The sequence below is a fragment of the Eutrigla gurnardus genome, assembly GCF_963514095.1.
Source record: "Eutrigla gurnardus genome assembly, chromosome: 24".
Taxonomy (NCBI): Eukaryota; Metazoa; Chordata; class Actinopteri; order Perciformes; family Triglidae; genus Eutrigla; species Eutrigla gurnardus.
Window position 1 is genome coordinate 4,148,003 of NC_139935.1, and position 22,143 is coordinate 4,170,145.

A 22,143-nucleotide genomic window follows, 5' to 3' on the forward strand; every position below is an offset into this window, starting at 1 on the left:
CTTAGAGTTTCAACATAAAAGCCTCCCTGATATAAATGTGAATTTAAACATTGTTATAATTGTGAAAATGTAATTTAAAAGTAAATCACTTCACACCTGGCTTCCACAAATATATACCATATTATTTTTTATATTTGTTACTATTTATCCCTTTGTTTGAATTGATTGCACTATGATTATACTATGTCAGATTCTCAATTTTACCTACATGTTTTTTTTCCTCCTTTTTATACATAATGATCTGAGCATTGTAAGAGGGAGCCAAGAACTGCTTCTCTGTAATTCTCGTGCATATAAGTCTACATATCTCGAAACTTCTATACACATCTATACATGTATCACTAGTCAGTGGTGAAAGAACTCCTAAGACTTGACTTCATTAGAGGTAGTAATACTAGCAAAAGGGCTGCATTCAGAATAACATTAGAGCAAAAGTACAAAAACATTCAGAAAAGTACACATTAAGTACTCAGCAGGAAGAATGACCCATTTGTGCGCATATTATAGGATTAGAATTAATGATATATTACCATGTCAGCCCCATAGCTGGTAACAGTGGCAATGATATCATAACGTTAATATGTTATGTTTTATGCGATTTCGTTCTTCGAAAAATATTTTATGTTGAAAGCCAAACTGCCTCACTTCCGCTTTCATCCTGCCTGCTTCTGTCCGACTTGACGCGGCTTTGATTCCGAACCGCACAAACACAGGAAGCCGGTCGGCTTCACGCAGAAAGAGAAGGGCTGGGCCTCGGCACATCCAGGAGGGATGATCTCTAATGCACTGTCCACACAACACTCTCCATTATCACTTTAATACACATCTGCATGTTTGGATAGAAACAATACACGCGGGCGATGGGGTAGGTGAGGCACATATACCCCCCCCCCCCCCTCCTCTCAGCATCCTCACGGACATGCGCATGGACCGCGTGTCAATATTGGTAATCATGGGTGTGGCAAGTGAGCAATCTCAGGAGGGATGCTGGGTAGTGCAGTGGCAAATAGGGTTACTTCCTTTTCTTCATCACTCAAGCCAGATGTATACTGCTGGCCTTTAACCCACCTTCTTCAAATAGTGAGCTAGTGCAAGTAATAGTGTTTCATCACACCATGCACTTCCTTAATAATGGGAAATGTGTGAGTGCTCAGTCCGAGCAGGCACCCTGTTTTCTACAGACCCAGCACACAGCAAATATATACATATATCTATATAGATAGTTATGTACATGTAAATACATATATGTACATGTATATTCACACAAATCCAACAGTCAACGCTAAGCTTTTGGTTAAACAAACTTCAACATTCAAATGGCGGGGCAGGGCAAACCAGTCTGACGGGAAGACAGAGGCAACCACACACACACACACACACACACACACACACACACACACACACACACACACACACACACACACACACACACACACACACACCCTTAACTTAAGGCCCTCAGTGTAACTCTTAAGACATTTAACTGACACTTAAGCTCTGTAAAGCACCTTAAATCCATCCAACAGGAGGTAAGCTTGTGCAGACGACACCCATAACGTACATACTGCTCCGCCCCACACTGTCATCAGGTGTTTGTTGCCCACATATCGGTTTGAATTCATTGTTCTTTATCATGGTTCAAATGTCAATGTCAACAACCCTATGTGGTGACATTTATTCCGAGGGTTCAACAGGGATGTGGCTTCTCAACGACTAGAAATGGTTTACTGCCACCTTGTGGATACTTGACATTATTGCAGCGACATATACAAACCATGATGTTATTTGCATTTTCTCAGAGCTCACAACAATTTGTTCACAAAAGACATTAAAACATGGCGTTTCTTTTAGTAAAAAGGAACACCGCATTATTTCACATGGAACTTTATTACCAACTCTTGTCCTTGTATTGCGGCCGCCTGTCCAAAAGGTCGCCATGGCGGCAGCAGCGCCGTCTTACAATTAGGACACCGTTGTCAGGTTAATCATACCGTATTATAAATAGCAACATGGAATACAAATGTTGAGTTGAAAGTCATGTTAAGAACATTTACACAGTACATTTCTGATAGAAAATGGATCACTTTAAAATCCATTACCAGTTTCCTTCAGTGTCCCAGTGCGGTTAACAGCTGAATAAATGGAGTCAAAAGTGTTGGATGTCTTTCGTCAGTTTCAGTAAAAGGCAGAACAACCAGGACAAAGGCTACACTATGAATCAGGGCCGGACCCCTGTCTTGTTTCAGTGTCAAAAGTATTTCATGACATTTTTTTGCGTAGTGCAAGACATTAACTTCAGGGGTTTTGCAGTGGAGTCGAATAAGGTACGTAAACTTATTTTAGACACCTAAAAGAAAGGACTACTCAGAAACAAAACAAAGCATTATCAGTTGGAGTGTTTTACATGCTTTTGCCATAGCAGGACACTGCTTAGCCTGTGTGCAGTATCTCCTGTCTAGTTGAGGGTGACCAACAACCAGCTGCAAACCAAAACCATCCCTTTAAGGATTTGCACCAAGCAAAAACTCAAAAAGGTAAAAAAAAAATCTGATTTCTAGCTCTTAAAAACATCAACGAAAAGAATTGCAGGTCAATCTGTTATGTCCAAAAATGTGTTAGCATCCCTGATACAGACTATCTTCGTCTACGTCTAGCATGAAGAGAAAGAAGTACAGAAAAGACACGCAGCACTGTCCGCAGCTTTCGACTGGATGAATCCTTGAAACTGGTGATCCGTACATTGCAGTATAATAGCTACATTACAGGGAAACGGGCCTGTATCCCTGCGCCTCTTTCACATGAGGATAACTCCTTCATGAACATTAAATATAAGACAGCAAACATGTTCTGTACCTGTATTAGATCTATATATTGAATTTTTCCCCACGTGATCTAACGTTTTTCCTCTTTACTGTATCATAACACTGCAGGTTTCTGACACTAATCAGTTACAGCTCCTCACTCCATTCAACAGCGTAACAGATGAACATTGCACACTTTTCTGTTATTGCAAATGCAGCCACAACCGTGTCTCCACATTACAGTGTACCATCTACTCCACACCAGCCTTTTCATGTCGGTCAGCTACAATACACCTCTGTCTCAGTAAACCAAAGACGCTGAGATGAGTATATGAAAAACTCAGTGTTAATCCGTTTTAGTTCAGTAGAAAGCTCGGGCTTGGGTAACCAAACAGGTGAAAGTCACCCTGGTACCGTGCGTACAGACGCCTGACGTCCCGTTTGCTGATGCCTGAGAAGTATTGCTCCACCTTGCTCCTGTTGTAGCGGGTGATGCCTGAAGGAATGGCCGGGTAGGACACCAGATGGTCGATGCCCGCTGCTTTGAGGATGTGGGGGGCGTCTTGCTCCAGAGTCTCGTGGTGGCCCACCACGCTGTAGTGTATTTCACACGGCGCGCATAACTCCGCATAGGTCACCCAGTGAATAATGTGCTCGCCGAACTGCCGGTCCATGCGGTGACGGCCTTCCGCATCACCCAGGTAACGGACAAAGTCCTCGAAGTGCAGGCCGGAGGTGGCAAGGTCGCTGTCGCGGTGGCTCTTGCGGTACTTGCGGATGATGGCCGGGGCGATGTCGTGCTTGTACCAAGGCTCAAAGCGGGGGTTCTTCAGAAACTTGTCCTTGAATGCAGAAATCAGGCGCTCAAACGGGTCTCTCACGATGAAAAATTTAAAGTAAGAGCTTAATCTGTTGAGGCACATAAAAGTGATGACATTTTTTTTAGTGATTGGATGGAAACAGCAAGTGTGTGACATCCACGGTAACTTGGAGCACATCCTACTCTATGGCCCAGACGAGTCTATATCTATCACAGTAAGTCTTAACAAACCTGTGAGTAATTTCCTGCGGCGTGAGTGAAGAGAGACGAGGCAGGCCGTTCTTCTCGTGGTCATGAACAAGATTTTCTGGGATCTCCTCCACAGTCGGGAATGCTCCTGCCATTGTAAATAACATAAGTCAACTGAATTAGCAAATTAAACAACACACCTTGAATCCCAGCTAGTATACAGCGCCGTGTTTTTGTTTTCCATTGTACCTTCAACCGACCCACACTTACCATTGAGCACAATGAGGACCTTCTTCCATTGGGTGTTGCCCACTTTAGGCGTCTGGCAGAACAAGATCTTGTGTTTGTCGCAGACAAAGATGCGGTCCAGGACAAACTTGCTGATGGAGACGTGAGTCAGATTCCTGAGGCTGCTGTTCTTACATACAGTCGAGAGCAACTCCAGTCTCCTCTCGACGACCGACTGCCAATCCGTTTCTGTGGGAACCGCTGAGGGCTGAGAAACACACATATGACACTAATATCACTATTGTGATGTTGCTGCAGAGGAGAAAATACTTTACAAAAATTCAAATGAGTGGGGGAAACACATTAGCTGCATTGGTCACCTGATTGGAGGGCTTTGGAGCTGGTTTCTCTGGCCTGGAAACAGGAACGGGTTTAACCACCTTGGTGCCTGGCACTGTCCAACTCTGCCCTCCAACCCTCTCTCCATAGTCTGAAAAACACACATCAACACAGGCGGTCTGATCGCAGTGGCCGCTGTAGCTGACTGTGGCCATGGAAACCCGCCACCAGCTTACCATCTACAGCTCTGAAGCTGATGAACTTGGTGACGAACATCAGGATGAGCAGCACCCAGCCGCAAGCCCCGAGGAGCAGCCAGTGGTGCCGCATCGCTTCCCCCATCAGCCGCCGGCCATGGAAACACTGAGCGGCGCTCCCACCTGCACACACACACACATGACTGATGAGCTAGCTGCTAGCTTACATTAGTGCCTGGCAACACTGCTGCTAATACCGACGTCCTGAAAGTAAACAAGCTAAACTAACGTCTCACGTCACCTGCGTGACAAGTTGGACGAGTTAGCTGGAGGTCTCCTTCACTAGCTACAGCATGATACTGTATCAGGGCTAGTGCTTTACATTGATATAAATCGCCATCAACGACTAATGTTAGCGTATCCAAACAGAGTAGCAACCGTGAATTGTGTTCAAGCTAGCTAGCTGGTCAGTTTGTTAGCCGACCAGCTAGCCACACCTTTCCCTCCCGGACACGAAGCGGACAACTTGAGCTCACGATGGAGCTTCGCTCGTCTGCCTCGGCGGGATTCATTCAGCGTTAAAAGTGACATGGGAACCTTGTTTCGTACCTTCTTAGTGAGTTACGGCAACTTCGTGGAGGAGCAAACTGCATGAAACACCGCTGCCATCGGCTCCTCGCGTCCTCTCGCCCGTTGTTCACAACACCATACTGCTAAATGGCTCCCACTAGCGGCGCCACGTGGTAACGCAAGTTAATTTACTGTCATATTAGCAGGGTTTTTCCATCAATGTCCCCTGCTGTTTTAATTTGTGAATTTGGTCATGTCTAGTCTGGTGACGACGTCATCTAAAGCTACTTCATGCACTGTGAAACAGCCGTGGTTTAGACATGGTGACGTTTATGGCCATATTCCCAAAATTCATGGCCGAAAATTAGTCATATAAAGTACAGAGTTGTCAGTGTGTGCTGATGGTGCATCCATTTACAATCTTAAAGCTGCTGTCCCGCAACCAGACTCCGGATAAGTGGTAGACGATGAGATGAGATGAAAAAAAATTACAAATACTACAATTGTATACAGAAAAAACAAGTTTTAGGTCTGTGTGCATCCCTGATAAACCCTCTTTACTGTGAAAAGGTCATTTTCTAAAGTATTTGTTTTCAGGGTATTGGCTTTGGTTGTAGTCGTCTTGCAATTTTAAGACTTAATTTCATAGCCAACAGCATTTACATATACCAATAAAACATTCAGTTAGGTGCAAAAACAAAAGACAGACAATACAAGAGGTCCTTTTATTTTATTTATTTGACTTGCAGAGTTTAGTTTTCATCCACATTGACTGTCTGCAGACCTGTTGAACAAAGAAGGGACAGATTAATGACATGTCCTTGTTAATTCTGCAGGTGAATGACAAAATCAGTTAGTGGTGCATTTACCTTTGCATGTCGTGACAGGGACATACGTGACAAGGGTGTACAGTTTGTTGGGAGAGTCCTCGTCCTCATTACGCTTCCTGGACAGCCGTACGCGCATCCTGTACGGCACGTTCCTGCATAACACACATAATATAAAGTTACCATCTTCACTCAATACAAACTCTTCAATATGTTGCCACAACCATGACTGTGACCAGCAGATGAGTTGTGACTCCAATTTAACAGTGTGTAAACATTTAAAATATAATCGAACCAACAACCAGCTGGTATAACGTGCAAGGACTATTTGGTTTTAACTACAGCAGTGCACCACAGACTGCAAACACACTGTCCTACCATCCATAAAAGACAATCGTTCAGAGGCTCCAAGTACGTAAACAATATATGCAAACAATAACCTGGGAAAGCAGTATTTTTCTCTCTTTACCCCCCTTGATGACAGTATTAATAATAAGTCCTCCAGCCACTTGGATATTCATAATTCAGGCATTCAGGATGTGTCCTGTTCTAAATACCTTTATTAAAATTAACCATAGTGACTTCTTAGCAATGTGAACAGAAGGTACAACATGTCTTGAGCTGCTCAGATTGATATTGTAAAATGTAATTGCCTCTAAAAGTAAATAAAATGAACCTGTAGTGAGAATTATGCAAAACAAACATCTAAACACAGATTGTAACATCCAAGCTGACTATGCATTGTTTTTGCTCAGGTGTGAGGACTGTCAAGGTCTCACCTGACACCCTTGCTCCACACTGCCTTGTTGAGGCGAGTGTCGATGCGGACATCAGGAGTTCCCATCTCCTTCATGGCGAACTTGCGGATCTCTTTGATGGCACGGGGAGCCCTCCTCTTGAAACCCCTATATTAAAACAAAATAGTTAACACCATTAAACACACTGAACAGACCAAATTCCAGTATTCGTTTTGACTGTTATTTCATTGCAGCTTAATGATCTATGTTATCTATTTAAGACAGCTGTGTAAGGTGATGGACATATGTCATAACACAATAAACACATGCAGCACTCACACTCCATGGATGCGTTTGTGGACATTGATGGTGTACTCTCTGGTCACCACCTCATTGATGGCTGAACGGCCCTTCTTTTTCTCTCCTTTCTTGGTTGGGGCCATCTACAGAGGAAAAAACACATGCATGTCATATAAAGTGTCAGCTTTTATTACACCTGAGCACTTTGAGGGGGTAAAAAAAGCACCATTAGCTTAAATTGAACTTGATTAGTTTTGCAACGTTAGCATAAAGCTAATTCGCTATAATGCTACTCCTTAACGCAAGCTAACCTGTAGGCTTAGGGGTAAGAAAAATATAACTTCAGTTAAAATAGCAACGTTAACGTGTAACTGTTGCCTGTGATTTACTTTACAAAAGCATATAATACAGTCTAAGGCTCAAATTGTAATGGTAAATGGACCGCGGGGCAAATTAAATCCACTCGAATCAATGCCGTACCGTTCCTCGTTTTTAAATGTCTTAAAATATGTCAAAACTCATCAAAAACCTCGAGGAAATGAGAATGCAACACTAATGTGTGTCTTAACTAAACGTATGCGGTCGATTGTGTCTTTAATATCGCAGGATGGCGATAGATTGTAAAGAAAATAATTTCCGAAAAAATTACTCACTTCGGCTTGTTGTTGAGGCGGAAGTCGGAAGGACGGACTTGAAGCGGAGGATTGTGGGTAAAGGAAACCGGTCCGTCTAATATGTGCGTCAACAACTACTCCACGAGGAAAGGTTCCGGGGACAGACGTCGCCAATTAGTGAGCAAAACAAGACAATGAAGATACTAAAAAAAAAACGTGGTCTCTAAAATAAATGCCATATAAATACTTCTCTATTCTGCTTACGTCATCATTTGTTATTCTTTTGAATAAGTCAGTATTATTGCAATTAAGGTAAAAGCAATAAATGGGCCATTGCAATTGTATGACACAAAATCATGAATTGTGAGGCTTTGAACCAGTTGAAGGCAGAAAATAAGCATTTCAATGGTTCATAAGAGATATATTTGATTTTATTTAGGCTCATGAGGTCTAAAAAAACAGCTAAGACACTGGCATCAGACCTCAGATATAATTGGAATTTTAACACCATTGCATATATAATACAATTGGGTTTCCACAATTATTTACAACAACACTAAAGTGGTTGTGGCTTTATGTCGCTTTCAGCACTTACCTCAAAGTGCACTGTGGTAATCCTGATACACCAGATTCTTCGGGACCCATGTTGTCCTTATTTTGTAAAATGTCATCACAATGTAAAAATGTAATTCTAGCTTTATTTTACAGAAAGAAAAAAAATAAAAATACAGCGTTAAGTCAGATATTACTTGCACATCTCAAAGTTGACCTTGAACCTTAGACAAAATAAATATGTGGTAAGAAAAGAGTTGTGGTCAGACTTAAAGATAGCAGGCTACACCAGAGCCCAATCTCTCCACGTCTGGAATGTCACAATTCACAGTTACATGGCCCGGGCGGAGGTGTCACGTTGAGTCCAAGGCTCTAAGATAACAGCCATCCCCCATTTGTATTATGTTCTTTAAGCTGTTTCAGAGCAACACTGATGCCGATTTGTCCGTTGAATGTATCCAAGCACTCAGCATGCAAGACCTGCTCTTTTCAAGTGTCACTCGTTGAACTAAGATCGTTGATACAAACGCATCCCAGAGGTTCAGTTAATCCATCTCTATGTCTTTTTTTATACTCTGGATGGTCAACCATCGGAACACATGATGTAAAAGTTCCAATTATTATCCTTTCCGTCATTTTTTCGTCTTTTTTTTAATTTAAGCAGTCTAGTGTCTCTTCCTTTTGAGAACATTTTGGCTCCTTTTTTGATGGTGTGGGCTGGTGAACGTTAGGAGGAATTCCACATGGCAGTGCTGGTTGATCTGGTACTCTGCAGTCTATGCTTGTGCTCGGCACTCATTCAGTTCATTTCAGGGAGACATTGCCAAACCATTCAAAAACAAAACACATCAACAGTTTCAACAGATTACATTCAATGAAGGAATAGTTTGGCAGTGCTTATTTGTGAGAAACGTTCGTTCAAGTCCCTGCAGGAGGTTCCAACACTATAGCTTTGCTCCGCAGATACTTTGTAATATGACGTAAACAAAAGTAGTAATAACATCACATTATTTGACAGCTGAACAGTCACTTCATACAAAGCAAAAGACCCGTTACGAAAATCAACATCTAACCATTTTAATGCACAGTCATAGCAACCAATGCACAATGTACGAAAACAAAACAGTCATTTGAACGTGGTTAGGCAGGAGTAAATGACAGTTAAAAAGCTGCTCTAAAACATTGTTATGCACCAAATAAAGAAACAGTCATTTCGGTGTGTTTTATGCTTCTCGTAACACACCAGAGGCTCGAATGTCCAGGAGTTTATGGCACAGCATTTGCAGATCGGCCATACATGTAAAGCATAACTGGGTTAAGATTCACAATTTTGCCATTTTCCTTTATTTCGTCTCATGACTAAAAATGCAATGTATAAAATGAAATTGGACAGAGTCAGGGAGAGTCAGACGTGGTCACTTTCATGTGTTTGACTAATTCAACCCACTTCTCTCAGGACACACAAACCTCAGGCTGTGCCGTGCTGAGCTTACTACTAACAGCCGGAGCCACCTCGGCGGCCGCCGGCGCCGACCCACCGTCGGCCCGCTCTGGACCTGGAGCCTGGCCGGCCATGGTCCTCCTGAAGAGACGCATGCTCATCTGCAGCAGCTCGTTGTCTACCACAGGCGTGGTGGGGTACTGCTTGGTTAGGCCCTGAAGAAGGAGATTCAAACACGTCTCTCTTAATGCAGTTAAACGGTCAGTCTATATGAATTACATCCAGAGAAAATACAGCCAAGATAACCACAAAGAAACTGCAGTGTTAACTTCAATGTCCCGTCAGCGATTGTATGATACATACCATGTCGTTTTTTAACAGCTGCCGGCGGATGGCGAAGTCCCTACGAGCACACAGGGCCTTGCAGCAGGGCCCGAGGTTCCTCAGTAAACCGGCCCTTTCCACCCGCCTGTTCAGGGCTGCCATATTCAGAGCCCCCAGGTCATGCTCAAACAGCTTGTCAGCATCTGGACAGAGTTGACATAGTTTAAGATGAATAGATCCCACAACACAAACTTGAAATGATGATTCAAATGTTATGTTATGTAATCAATTTTGATTAAAAAAAAACCCCGAACACGCACTGATGTTATAATTCTGAAGACGTCAAACTCTCACCTTTGGGGTCATCCAGCTCAGTCTTGCACACCTCTCTGACCTGCTCCATGAGCGCAGGCCCAGCAAGGCGCTTGGAGATGCCCGCCCGGAGAAGCACAGCCCCTGGGGTGAAGCGGAGCAAAGCTGCCCCCGCTGCCCGGGGTTCATGCTTCTGTTTGGGCATCAGGCTGGACCAGTCCACGTCGATGACGTCCAGGGGACCTGTTTTTTTAAAAGTGTTGCCGATAATATGAATGTCAGCGCTCTCAGATTTCAGTAAGAATTCCTGTTCAAATAGTGGAAAGAAACCTATCAATCCCTTCCTCGTACCTGTCATTTTTTCATCGTCTTGCTGATCTTCCTTTTTCTGACTGTCGGCCAGTATTTCGTCGAGCTCATCATCACTGATTGGTTCATACTCTTCTCCCACAGACGCGACTGACTGCCCATCGTCTTCTTTCCCATCGTCGTCTCCTGAGAACACAGCACGTAAACATTCTTTTAAATCCCTGTTGGAAATGTGGCATTAAAAAAAAAAAGAACGCACACGTGTCCGGCTCTTCTTACCATCAATGCTGTCCGTCTTCGCCAGCTCCCGCTGCTCTCCCATGAGATGGTGACTGTTGCTTGGTTTCTCCGGCTCTAGAGGACTGAAGGCTTCTCTTGGCAGCAGAGGCTCGTATTCGCTCCTCTCCTGTCTCATCATGTCCCCTCGCAGGTCTCCTCTCATATCGCCCCTCGGGTCACCTCGTCCTGGAGCTCGAGGGTCCCCATGGGGCGGCAGGTCCATCATCATCATCATCCGCTCCCTCTCTCGGTCGCCGCCTCTGTCGCCCCTACTGTCTCTCTCCCGCTCCCTCTCCCTTTCCCGCTCCCGCTCGTGCTGCTGGATGAGTCCATCAGGGAGTAAGCGTTCCCTGTCCCTGATGTCCCGCTCTCTCAGGAGAGGCTCCCGCCCGGGACGCATCAGGAGGGGCTCCCGTCCCCTGCTCTGCCAGTCTCTAGGTTCAGGCTCCCAGTCTCTGTGTTGTTGTAGGGGCTGCTGGAGGAGCATGGGCGGCTGCGGCTGCTGTTGCTGCTGCAGCACTTGCTGCTGCTGCTGCTGCTGAGGCCGGAGATCCTTCCGGTCTCGTTCCCGCTCAAACGGCTCCCGGTCTCGCTCCCGTTCCCGACTGTCGTAGGAGCCGGCGCGGGACCTGGCCTGCCTCTCAGAGTCAGGAGAGCTGCGCCTGGAGCTGTGGCTGCGGGAATCCTGCCGGTCTGTAAGACAGTAGGGATACATACACGTTAGGCTGGGATCAGAATTCAGTGTTTTTACTGGCAGTAGAGTTTACAAATGGTTTCTGGTTGTTAAAATGTCAAGATCTAGTCTTTATCTACCTGAGGAGGTGCTGCGGCTGGGCTCTCCTCTCCTCAGTTGGTCAATCCGAGACTTCCTCTCGGCCGCTGGGGGTTCGTTCACGACCGGCCTCTCTCTCTCGCGCTCCCTTTCCCTCTCGCGGTCCCGAGAGTTGGCGCCTTGCAGCCGGCCCGGCCGTGGCCGTGGGCCTTGGGGGTCATCTCGATGGGCCGACTCGTTGGAGGGTGACCGCAGGCGCCTGGACGACGTGCGGCTCTGGTTGCTCCCCATGCTGCTGCTGCGCGTCGGCTCCGGGGGAAGCTTGCGGAGCAAGGGCTGCGACATGAGGGGCTGCGGAGTCGGCAGCAACATCGGAGGCTCTTGGGGGAGCAGAGGGGCAATGGGAGGATTGCAGCGCTCCCTGTCCCTGCCCGCTCTGGGACCACCAGCTCTTTTAAGAAGCTCTGCAGGAGCTGGGGGAGCATGCGTTTCAAGTGGTCCTCCTCGGTCCGACACCTCCTCATCTGACCAGTCACTGAAGTTGTCCATTTTGGAGAGAGGAGGTGGCTCCGTGTTGCCTGCAGCGCTGCGGTGATCGAGCCTCATCGAGGGTGGCGGCGTACGGGGACCTCTCTTCCTCTTATTAAGTGGTTGAGGGGCAGATAAATCCTCATCAGACACATCAGATTCTCCTTCTCGTGACCGTTTCCTCTTCCGGTCAAGTGCCTTCTTCTTTGCTACTTTCCTGGGCGAGTGTATGGGTGGAGGTGCTTCTATAGGAGCACTGGCTGGGGGCTCAGGGTTCAGACGATCTCCTACACCACTCAGACTGGTGCCACCGCTGACGTCCTCTTCTTTGCGAACCTTTTTCAAGCCCTTCTTCTGCGACTTTGTCTTCTTTTTACCCTCCTCGTGGGCCTGGGAGCCAGCAGTGTCTCTGTCGTCACTGCCAGTGGCGATGGTTGAGGGAGCGGGGGGAGGCGACGTGGACTCTCGCTGGTCTCTTCCTCTGCTACGGGAATCGGCTGGTGCGTCTGCGAGGTGCTCGCCTCGTCTGTCGCCGCCTCTGCTTCGTTCCCCGCGGGGCTCCGGCTCCTCATGGCGGCTGCGTGCGTCCCTTTTGTCCCCGGCTCCTCTGCGCTCCTCCTCCTTCCAGTGACTGGGCTTCTCATCGGACGGGGCAGCCCTCGGTGGAGAACGCAACAAGGTGTCCTGCGGCCGCACCACCTGGCTCACCATGCGACTTTTATCCCCACCTGCACACGAACAGACACAAAACCACACTCAATACTTTCAGAGCGTCAAAGCAATCAGTCAAATATCCCCGTGAGGTATCCCATTGGAGGTATTTGCGATAAAATAAGTGTTAGTCCTTGCAAAAATGATTTCCCCACTGTCAGATGGATGCAGACACACTGGGCTGGGGAGGAGGGGCTGTGGGTGAAGCTTGGCCTGCCCTCTGCCCATTGGACGCTCACTTTTCTCTTCCGCACTGTTGTAGCCATCGCTGTCTGCGGGACTGAGGTCCCGAGGCGCTCGCTTCGGCGAGGCCCGGGGGCTGGGGCTGCTCTCCACCCTGGGCCTCTTACGGCTATAAAGGGAGAGAAGAGGAGTTATTAAAAAGGGTCTTCTTGCATTAACGGACATGTAAGAATGAATGAGCAGGTCGATACATGCCTTGTCTTGCGGTCGTCCCGGGTGTCTCTTAAGGAGCGGTCGTCCCTGGTGTCATCCCTCCTCTCCCGCCTTTCCTCCCTCCCTCTCTCTCTCTCCCTCTCCTCCCATTCCCGCTGCCTCTCTCTCTCCCGCTGCTCCCTTTCCCTCTCTCTTTCCCGCTCCCTCTCTCGCTCCTTCCTTTCCCTCTCCCTCTCCCGTTCTTCCCTCTCTCTCTCCCGCTCCTCCCTCTCCCTTTCCCTCTCTCGCTCTCTCTCCCTCTCTCGTTCCCTCTCTCGCTCCCTCTCCCTGGCCCGCTCCCTCTCGGCCTCCTTCTCCCGCTCCTTTTCCCTCTCCCTCTCCTTCTCCTTCTCCCTCTCTCTCTCCCTCTCCCTTTCCCGCTCCCTGTCTCTCTCCCTCTCTCGCTCCCGGTCGCGGGTCCTGTCATCTCTCCTCTCTTCGGTCCTGTCGGTCCGGCGCTCCTCCCGCCTCTCCTCCCTCTCAGACTCCTCTGATCTCCCCTGATGTCTGTTTGGGGAGGCTGCTCTTTGATCTGGAGGAAACAGAAAATTAAAAAAAGCTAAGTCAAACTCATTTTAAATAAAAACATACATAATATACTAAATGTTATGGGGATTTTGTACAGGCTTAAACCATAAACTCCACCTCTCTCTCTGTTGTCTCTGCGATCCCGCTCTCCGTGCCCTCCTCTCCTATCGTATGAGGAGTCTCGGGCCTGCTCTGCTCTCCTGTCACCCTCATAGCGATCCCGGTCTGAACCCCTCTCAGAGCTCCGTTCGGTAGCACTGCGATCTGCGCTCCTCTCTACGCTCCGTTCACGCGCCGCGCTGCTCCGTGACTCCCAGTTGTCATGGCTGCTTTCCAGTTGGGAACCCCGGGAGTTTCTGTTTGAACCTGAAAGGAGATAAAAGATTACTTTAAAAGTTACGATACATAGGACACAGAAGGCAGAAGCTTACCCAACATTTTCTTACATAAAAAAAATGGAAAGGAAGGCTATATGAAATGTCAGTTCTTGCCTTTATCGGATGTTTCAGTAGCACGTCCTCTTCCTCGTCCGTTTCGCTCAGTTCTGTCTGTCCTGGTTTCTGTCCTTCCTTCAGATCTCCCTCCATCTTCACGCCCATGACCTCTCCCACAGCTCCTGTCCTCCTGAGCCTGTTCCTCCTTCCTGTGAGTGTCCGTCCTCTCCCTCTCTCTGTCCTTTTCTCGCTCTCTGTCCTTATCCCTCTCCTTCTCCCGATCCCTCTCTCGCTCCCGTTCGCGGTCACGTTGCTCCAGGGACTCTCGACTGGAGCGGGTCTCTGTCCTGCTGTCCCTGGAGTCTTTCACGTCCCTGTTGTCTCGGTGGTCGCGAGAGTCTCGAGTCGTTTCCCTCCCTCGGTCACGAACGTCCCGTCGCTCGCGAGCCTCTCTGGTCTCTCGGTCCTCGCGGGGGTCCCGTGATGAGACCTGTTCAGAGTCATAGTCCCGCTCATCGCGGAGGTTGTCCTTCTCTCGCTTGCTGCGGCTTTCTGTTGAAATGGGGATGAAATGAAATATTTAAAGACTTAAACACACTCTGAAGCATTTAATGCAAAAATGAATGAAACAAGAAAACACAGTTCTAGTTACCGTCTCTGCGCTCGTGTCTGTGCTCCTGGACAGGCGGACTCCTCTCTCTTTCACCGCGGCTCCTCTCGCGGCCCCTGGAGTGGCGCTGGCTGGGGCTCGATCTGTCAGACCGGCGGTGGGGTGAGGAGGCGCTGTGGGAGGCGGGAGGTGATCGGGAGCGCCGGGAACTCGGAGGGGAGGAGGCGGAGGTTGGGGCTGTTGTGCTCCGGTGGTAGGCGGGAGAGGACGAGCGGCGTCGACGCGGAGACGAGGAGTGCCGCTGGGCCGAGGAACCCGAGTGGGAGGAGGGGGAGTGGTGGCGGGGAGGAGTGGGGGAGCGTTGGTGGCGTGGAGGAGAGGGTGACCTGCAGTGACAAAGGATGTTATTTCCTGGCATTTACTGGCGAAACCATAATGCTGTGATCATTACCAAATAATAGCAGAGTAAAGAACCGGTGCGCTAACCTGCGAGGAGGGGAGACCAGTGCAGAGGTCTTATGTGACGAAGCTTTAGGAGAGGGGGATTTCTTCCTGGCTGGGGGGGAATTGCCCCTCGAGGGAGATGAGACACTTCCAGAACGCTCCTCTGATGTCATTGACCGCTTGGCCTTATGGGAGCTGTCTGATCGGTCCCTATAAACGACACAGGAAAAGGCTCAAAAAGAGAATTCCTTGTATAAAATACCATGCAGAACACTAATAAGAAGAACCAGCTTCATTGTGATTACGCCACAGTCCAGAGCCACAACGTACCTGCGTTTTTCCTTCTTCTCCTTGTGTTTTTCTGTGTCTCGCCCCCGATCTTTCACGTCCTTCTGCTTCTCCTCAGACTTCTCCTTGTTTTTGTGCTTGCCTTTGTGTTTCTTCCCAACCACAGGAAGGTCCAGGGGGACCGGGGGAGGAGGACTGGGGGTCCGGGGCCCTTTCTTCTTACTGTGGCTCCCTTTTGAAGGCCTAGGTGGAAGAGGAGAGGACTGTCACATGATATACCTCTTCCCAAATGGCCCAGCTTTCCACCAAATGTCACTGAAGACTTTCGAGTGGTTTGGAGATATCCTGGGAAATAAAACACAAGTGCAAACCCAGACTCCTACCTGGTAGATTCTGTAACAGGTGAGGGCACGAGTGCCTTCTTCTCCTTCTTCCCAGAGCCTGGTCCTTTGGTTCCACTTTTGTGTTTTGGGGATCCACTGGACTTCCTGGGTGACGGTGAATCTTTATTGCTTAACGGCTCTGGGGAGGCCTAAAGGACAGACATGACAGATCGGGTTGAAAATAAAATCGTCCCTCCAGCAGACAGCTACTTCAGCGAGGTAGAGATGGCTAAATACTGAAAATCATTCTCTGCTGAAGGTAGAAACTAGTTCCTTACCTTCGGCACGATGGCGGCTCTCGATTTGGTGGGGGTCTCATCTTTCTTGATGACAATCTCCTCCCTCTTGTCCAAGTTCTCCTGCTCCAATTTCATGAGCTCACGCTGAATCTTCTGTCGCTTCATCTCTAGAGATAACTCGTAGTCGTAGTCACCAATATCCGAGTCTTAAAGGTAGAAAAAGGTGTTTTTTTCTATAGAACAGTCGAAAACGGAGATTAGCAAATCATCAGGTCACAAAACAAGCTCACCTTCACGATTGGTTTCCCACTCTGTGGGCTCTTCTTCGCTGGCTGGGGTGCGCTCTTTTGTGATCTTGATATCCTCCTTCTCTCTGTGTCGGCCTCGGGAAGAGTCTTTCTGCTGCAGATGGATAAACACATGTTAGAATGACACCCATATCAGCGGACACCGTGTTGAGACGGCATGGGGAGCGTAACAAAAAACATTCTGTACCCAAACAATAAGTTGAACCTGGGAACTTGTATGGTCCAAGGCCAATGTCGGTTGTACGAAGAAGGATGTTGTTATAATGTGTATCAACAATGTGGAGATAAATTAGGTATGAATACAAACAGTGACACAACTGTGAGCGATCAGAAGCTCTGAGCTGTGAAGAAATCAAGTGAGCCACTAATCGGGAGAACATGGCGAAGTTAACGGCGGCAAAAGCTGCAGAGGAGACGGATGAATAAAATAAAAATGGCATAAAAAGGGCTCTCACACCATCCCAACAAATAATAACTACACTGGAATTTTGCTCTCTGTGGATTGGACCACCTTCTGACTTTGTGTCATGCCTGGCTATAAGATGAGACTGTTGTTCACTCATGACGGACAAAACACAATAAACAAATAAATAAATATGTCGGGTGCTTATTCTATATAAGAATCAGCAGAGGACTCACTCTCGCTGTGGGGGATGTGGGCTCGTCTAGGTCTCGCTTCAAGTTTTCTGGGTCAACATCCTGTCTTTTATTCTTCATCCTCTCCCGCAGATCACCTGTGGGTCTCTCGGCTGACCTGCTCACACATAAATACACACACAACTTCTCTGTCAAGACTGATAAAAAAAACAAATATAAAATGGATTCACAGGTACAAAAACACCAAAATAAATCGAAACAAGCCATCTCACCGACTGAAGCTGAATCCTTTGCCTCGTGGCTGAGTTCCATGTGTGTAGCGACAAGTGTTGCCGTAACTGCAATTACCGGTCTTCAGCCAATTTCTGCAGTGACTCTGAAAGATACGTACATATGAAGCTGATGAGAAACAGCAACACCATCGGCCGACATCACAAACAGAAAACACATTTTATCAGACGAATAAAAAGGAGCTCCTTCAGCGAGGTGAGGATTACGAATCAAGGTTTGTCCGATTGGAAGTACTTTTGCAGTATTTAGTGATACATACATCAGCAGCATTACTCCCAGTGCTGGGGCCGAGTCTTTCAAACACACTGGGCCGGCGGGAGGGGGCGGCGGGGTTGCTGGTGCTGCTGGTCGTGGTGTTGGTGCTGCTATCAGATATGGTTTTTGAATTCTCCACTGTTACCTTCCGCCTGATCTTGGACATTCTGCAGGACTGGAAACATGAACAAAATGTGTAATGTTAAATAAGTACTCATATCAGGAGTTATTGGACTAAAGCTGCGTGCAGAATTAATCACTGTCCCATATTAATGTTCAATGTTCTAGAGCTTATTCAACTGTTAATAATCACTAATAAAATAATTGTTTGCATTGTTTTTACTTGTTTATCTGCAGATTTGACTGTGTTTTCCTGCACACACGAAACGCAAACACATGCAAATGACTTTGCCTGTTGTTGTCTGTGCAGCAGCTTCTCGCTCACTTGCAGCGAGCACGCTAGCTTCACGCTAGCTCCAAGTTGCTAGCTTACTAGACTATTGTGTGCGCTGTTGTTTGAGTGTTTTACATTCATGCGCGTGTGTGGGTGAGGTCGGGCTGTTTAGACGAGTGATAACCGACGATCTCGTGCTGTAAAAAACAAGCGAACCTAGGCTAATGCTAAAGTTAGTTGAGCAAAGAGCTAACGACTGTGTGTCATGTTAGCGCGGGGCCTTCGAGCCACCTTACAGTACCCGGATGGATATTTGCGGAGAAAGAAAGCTGTTTCACCCGAGATATTGATTCGGCGTCGCATCTACTTTAGTCCAGGTGGCGGCGGATTCAGCACTTGTAGGAATAACAAGGCTTATTCTTTAAAATCAAAGGCAAACACTGCCCTGGGTGCCTTCATGTTGGCGGAGGGTGTGCGTCATATGCCCTGTTCTTCTTCGGTGGTGTGTAGAGGCGCGTTTGGACTCCGCCGCGGTGTCGCATTACCGCCGCCCATCGCAACACATTAGTTCAACTTAGCTGCTGCATTATCAACATGATACACACAATCACTGATTAATATACTATGTGTCATATATTAATAGTGCATTTTGTTTAAAAGCTTGTTTGCTCGCTATGTCTTATTTTGTAAGTTTTCAGCGGAAGTTTATGCGTGTAGTTACTGCTCGTGTCCACTAGACGGCTGATTATGATAAATCATGATACTTAATCATTAGAAATTCATATTATTGGGCTGGAACACGTTGATTATATAATTTTCACAGAGTCCACTATAGCTTACAAGGCAAATAAGTGTACTTCCTCTTCCGTGAAACTCCTACAAAATAAAAGTCCACATGTAGAAAGAAATATTTCCAACATTCTGTCTCTTTATGTTTTTATAATGGGAACAGACTTAAACATTCACACAGCAAGTGTTTTTCAAATGTATTATTTATTTTTAATTCAGAGCTGCTGTATAAGATCCCATTACATTATCACTGTTTGCGTAACTGAATGTATATTAAAAGCACACACACTATTAACACCATCAATAACATGCCTATAACCGTGATATTGATATCTCAAAGAATAATATTCATTATCTGTTTGATATATGCATGATGATGTAGCATTCAACTACTACAACAGTAGTTCCACGTGTGCTCAGTAAGTAATGATAAACAGAAGAAAGATGTGACACTTATGTCCTGTTTTTATATTCACAAAATGCCTTTAAAATATTGAATCTCAACCATAATAGCAGGCGTGACTGCTCAGAGGGTTTCAGCAGGACTTGCCGGAGCTTGTGTTTTCTCTATAACCTTGAGAGCAATGATCTTCACAGCAAGCAGAGCTTCATTGCAGGCCTGGGAAATGTGAGATGGTGGCAGGAGGAAGCCGTAGCGCCCGCGGTCCTGGAGCTCAAATGTGAAGGAGTATTTGATGCCAAGATTGTACGCCCAATCATCAGAACCACCAGGAGCCAAGTCTGGGGAACAGGCAATGAAATTCATGTGTAATTGTGGAGCAACTGAATCAAGTCAAGCTGATTTTGCTTTTTTTTTTTAAAACAACCTGACTCACATATTGTCTTTGCTCCAGAACCATATTTGTAGTTGTTCCGGTAATATCTTCTGATTTTCTGGGCAGCTTCTTGGACCATCTCAAGCTTTTTTTTAAGAAGACACTTTTAATGGGTTTCTGTGTTCTATGGGTGATATATGTGTGGTGTATTTGTTTAAATCATGCAGAATCATGTAAGCTATGAGTGTAAACGCTCACCAGGTCCTTGTGGTTCTCTGCTTCATCTAAGGTGCAGGAGTACGGGAAGAGCAGCATCTGAGAGTAGGAGTGGATACTGAGGTAGAGCTGAACTGTGTCCTTGTTAGTGCGCAGGAAGTCGGCCACGGCCTGCGACTCTGGCTCCGACTCAGGGAAGGCACCGCAGTAGATCTCAGTGCAGGGGTCATCAGAGGCTCCCTCCGCTGGAAGGCACAGAAACACTTGACCTTACGGATGCTACACAGACATATATGATTATAACCAGCTGTCATGTGAGAGGAAGACTTACTACACCAGTTGGAATCAAAGTTTCTGTTGAGGTCGACCCCGATGCAGTGGCTGCCCCTGCTGTAGGAGCGGTTTTTCCTCCACATCCTGTTCTGAGACAAAAGAATCAGGGGAGATCCCGAATCTAGGTAAAATAGCTTTCTTGACGACTGCTCCAGCACTGAACAATATCTGAAATATGTACTCTTACTGTTGTCCATGTGTACTTGTATCCATCGGGGTTCAAAACAGGCAGGATGTAGACATCCATGTTGTCCAGGATGTGAGTTATGTCTTGGTTTACCTTGTAAAATGCTAAAGACTGTGCAAGAAAGGACATTCATTTTAAAACTGACCCCATAGAACATAATAAAATACATTTACTGCAAAACATTCACACCCTACTGACACTACAATAAATATACTCACATATTGTACAAACCATAAGCAGAAAGCAGGAGAGACCCACTCTCTTGCATGGATCCCACAGTCAATCCACATTGCCTTCTTATTTGGCCTGTTGTTTACAGACAACTGAGGAAGAGGAGACTTCATTCAGAGCGTGAGTTTAAAAACACACTGTAATACTTCCAATAAGAATGAATTCGGCTGGTTAATTTGCACGGAAGCGAGGAAGGTGATGATGTACCTTCAGAACGTAAAGTGGACGCTTCTCATACGAGGAGCCAATGAGAATGGCTTTGACCGTGTCTGGGTTTTCCTGTTGGGTCCGGTTTATCCAATGATAGATCTACAATGCACACAGTGTGTTCAGATGTAAACATGGCAATACACTGATCCTGCAATGAACTCTGTTTGTGAAGCGTACAAGGTACAATTTGTTGAATTGATGACACAAAATGAACCAAAAAAAACTGAATGTTATGAAGCTGGACTCTCATGTCATACATCCTCCAGACTGTGATATCTCTCGTAGAAAGTTGCGCCGCTTCTTGGGTCGGTGGAGTCGTTCCTCGTCTGCATTTCAATCAACTCGTCGGGGTTGGCCAGTAACACCCTGAAATGAACGTGCATCGCACAGCTGGCATGAATACAATGCTTTTTAATGAGAAATGTGTGTTTTTTGGGAAAGCAACATACTGGTGTGTTATGGCGTGTTTCTGCAGCAGATACTCGACCGCCTCCGAGCTGTTTGCTGGGACAAACAGATGGACCTCAGTTTCCTCTTTGATGTACTGAGGCGAAACAGGCTGCCATAAGGCTGTCTGGGAGAAAATATGTATGATAGTGACTCACAGAGAGAGAGAAAACAAAGCACAATCACTGACAAGCAAAAATGTAATTTCTACCTCATATTGAGTGGAAACATTCTTCAAGATGTCCACTTGTTCCTGTGTTTTCGGGGTGATTGATAGAATTTGGTCTCTGGATGAAAAGAAAACCAGACATCAAACCAGACATGTTCCCCGTGAACGAAGCAGGCCCTTCTGGGCCAATCATAAACAAATATGTCACAATGTTTTCACCCAAAGGTGAGGTGCAGAATTTTAGAAGCGTTGTTCAAATTGTGTCACTGACCTATAGAGTTTGCGTCATCATTACCTACAGTCTTTGACACAACAAATAAATACATTTTCTTAGAAATATCACCGAATCAACCTACTGCGTTTCTGTGCAGCGTCCCGTCTTCAGGAGTTTGTCCAAATTCATTAAAACAAACAAAACCCAAAGAGCCTTCATAATGTCAGTATCCAGACTGGAAATGATAGAGGTTGGTTCCAACCACAGGGATAGGGACACACATATTGATTAAAACCGTGTTTATTTAGAAGTTAAACATTACTTATTTTCCTTTTTTTTTAAAGACGAGGTCATAGATCAGCCATAGTGGCCAAGGCAAAGCAGTAAGTATATTGATGGTGCTATATTGTTAGCAGTTGAAATATGTTTAAAAATGGCGAGATTAATAAAAGCTTTAAGGATGTTATAACTCTTCATCAACACAAGCTGGAAAAGTCAGCGGCAGTAATACCTCC

General features: G+C 46.4%; 4 protein-coding genes across 7 annotated transcripts; all 4 read right to left on the minus strand.

Annotated features, from left to right (window-relative positions):
* Window positions 1–1,457: 1,457 nt before the first annotated feature.
* Window positions 1,458–5,278, minus strand: chst10 (carbohydrate sulfotransferase 10). Of its 2 annotated transcripts, XM_084004183.1 has the most exons (6): window positions 5,184–5,278; window positions 4,614–4,757; window positions 4,419–4,528; window positions 4,081–4,306; window positions 3,853–3,958; window positions 1,461–3,710 (listed from the first exon to the last, which is right to left on the minus strand). In XM_084004183.1, the coding sequence occupies exons 2-6, from the start codon at window positions 4,717–4,719 to the stop codon at window positions 3,158–3,160; spliced, it is 1,101 nt and encodes a 366-aa protein (XP_083860309.1). In that variant the 5' UTR covers window positions 4,720–4,757; window positions 5,184–5,278; the 3' UTR covers window positions 1,461–3,157. The 2 variants fall into 2 exon arrangements, with proteins under 2 accessions (XP_083860310.1, XP_083860309.1); XM_084004184.1 differs by lacking the exon at window positions 5,184–5,278 and having other exon boundaries at window positions 1,458–3,710; window positions 4,614–4,756.
* Window positions 5,279–5,864: 586 nt separating this feature from the next.
* On the minus strand, window positions 5,865–20,754 carry rpl31 (ribosomal protein L31). Of its 2 annotated transcripts, none has more exons than XM_084004395.1 (5): window positions 20,751–20,754; window positions 7,048–7,151; window positions 6,751–6,876; window positions 6,014–6,126; window positions 5,865–5,928 (listed from the first exon to the last, which is right to left on the minus strand). In XM_084004395.1, the coding sequence occupies exons 2-5, from the start codon at window positions 7,149–7,151 to the stop codon at window positions 5,897–5,899; spliced, it is 375 nt and encodes a 124-aa protein (XP_083860521.1). In that variant the 5' UTR covers window positions 20,751–20,754; the 3' UTR covers window positions 5,865–5,896. The 2 variants fall into 2 exon arrangements, with proteins under 2 accessions (XP_083860521.1, XP_083860520.1); XM_084004394.1 differs by lacking the exon at window positions 20,751–20,754 and adding an exon at window positions 7,662–7,739.
* Window positions 9,236–18,565, minus strand: zc3h13 (zinc finger CCCH-type containing 13). 2 transcript variants are annotated; one of them, XM_084003921.1, is made up of 20 exons: window positions 18,395–18,565; window positions 17,667–17,837; window positions 17,389–17,492; window positions 17,159–17,273; window positions 16,502–16,613; window positions 16,251–16,417; window positions 15,973–16,121; window positions 15,632–15,832; window positions 15,344–15,511; window positions 14,900–15,243; window positions 14,305–14,799; window positions 13,931–14,179; window positions 13,289–13,817; window positions 13,090–13,202; window positions 11,653–12,867; window positions 10,840–11,532; window positions 10,603–10,746; window positions 10,294–10,494; window positions 9,979–10,142; window positions 9,236–9,830 (listed from the first exon to the last, which is right to left on the minus strand). In XM_084003921.1, the coding sequence occupies exons 2-20, from the start codon at window positions 17,826–17,828 to the stop codon at window positions 9,627–9,629; spliced, it is 5,529 nt and encodes a 1,842-aa protein (XP_083860047.1). In that variant the 5' UTR covers window positions 17,829–17,837; window positions 18,395–18,565; the 3' UTR covers window positions 9,236–9,626. The 2 variants fall into 2 exon arrangements, with proteins under 2 accessions (XP_083860047.1, XP_083860046.1); XM_084003920.1 differs by having other exon boundaries at window positions 13,006–13,202.
* cpb2 (carboxypeptidase B2 (plasma)) lies at window positions 19,053–21,858 on the minus strand. Its single transcript, XM_084004393.1, has 11 exons — window positions 21,771–21,858; window positions 21,457–21,532; window positions 21,248–21,372; window positions 21,056–21,164; window positions 20,796–20,897; window positions 20,576–20,680; window positions 20,358–20,468; window positions 20,169–20,259; window positions 19,880–20,082; window positions 19,682–19,766; window positions 19,053–19,586 (listed from the first exon to the last, which is right to left on the minus strand). Exons 1-11 carry the CDS (start codon window positions 21,845–21,847, stop codon window positions 19,372–19,374), a joined length of 1,299 nt encoding a protein of 432 aa, XP_083860519.1. The 5' UTR covers window positions 21,848–21,858; the 3' UTR covers window positions 19,053–19,371.
* Between the last annotated feature and the right edge of the window lie 285 nt (window positions 21,859–22,143).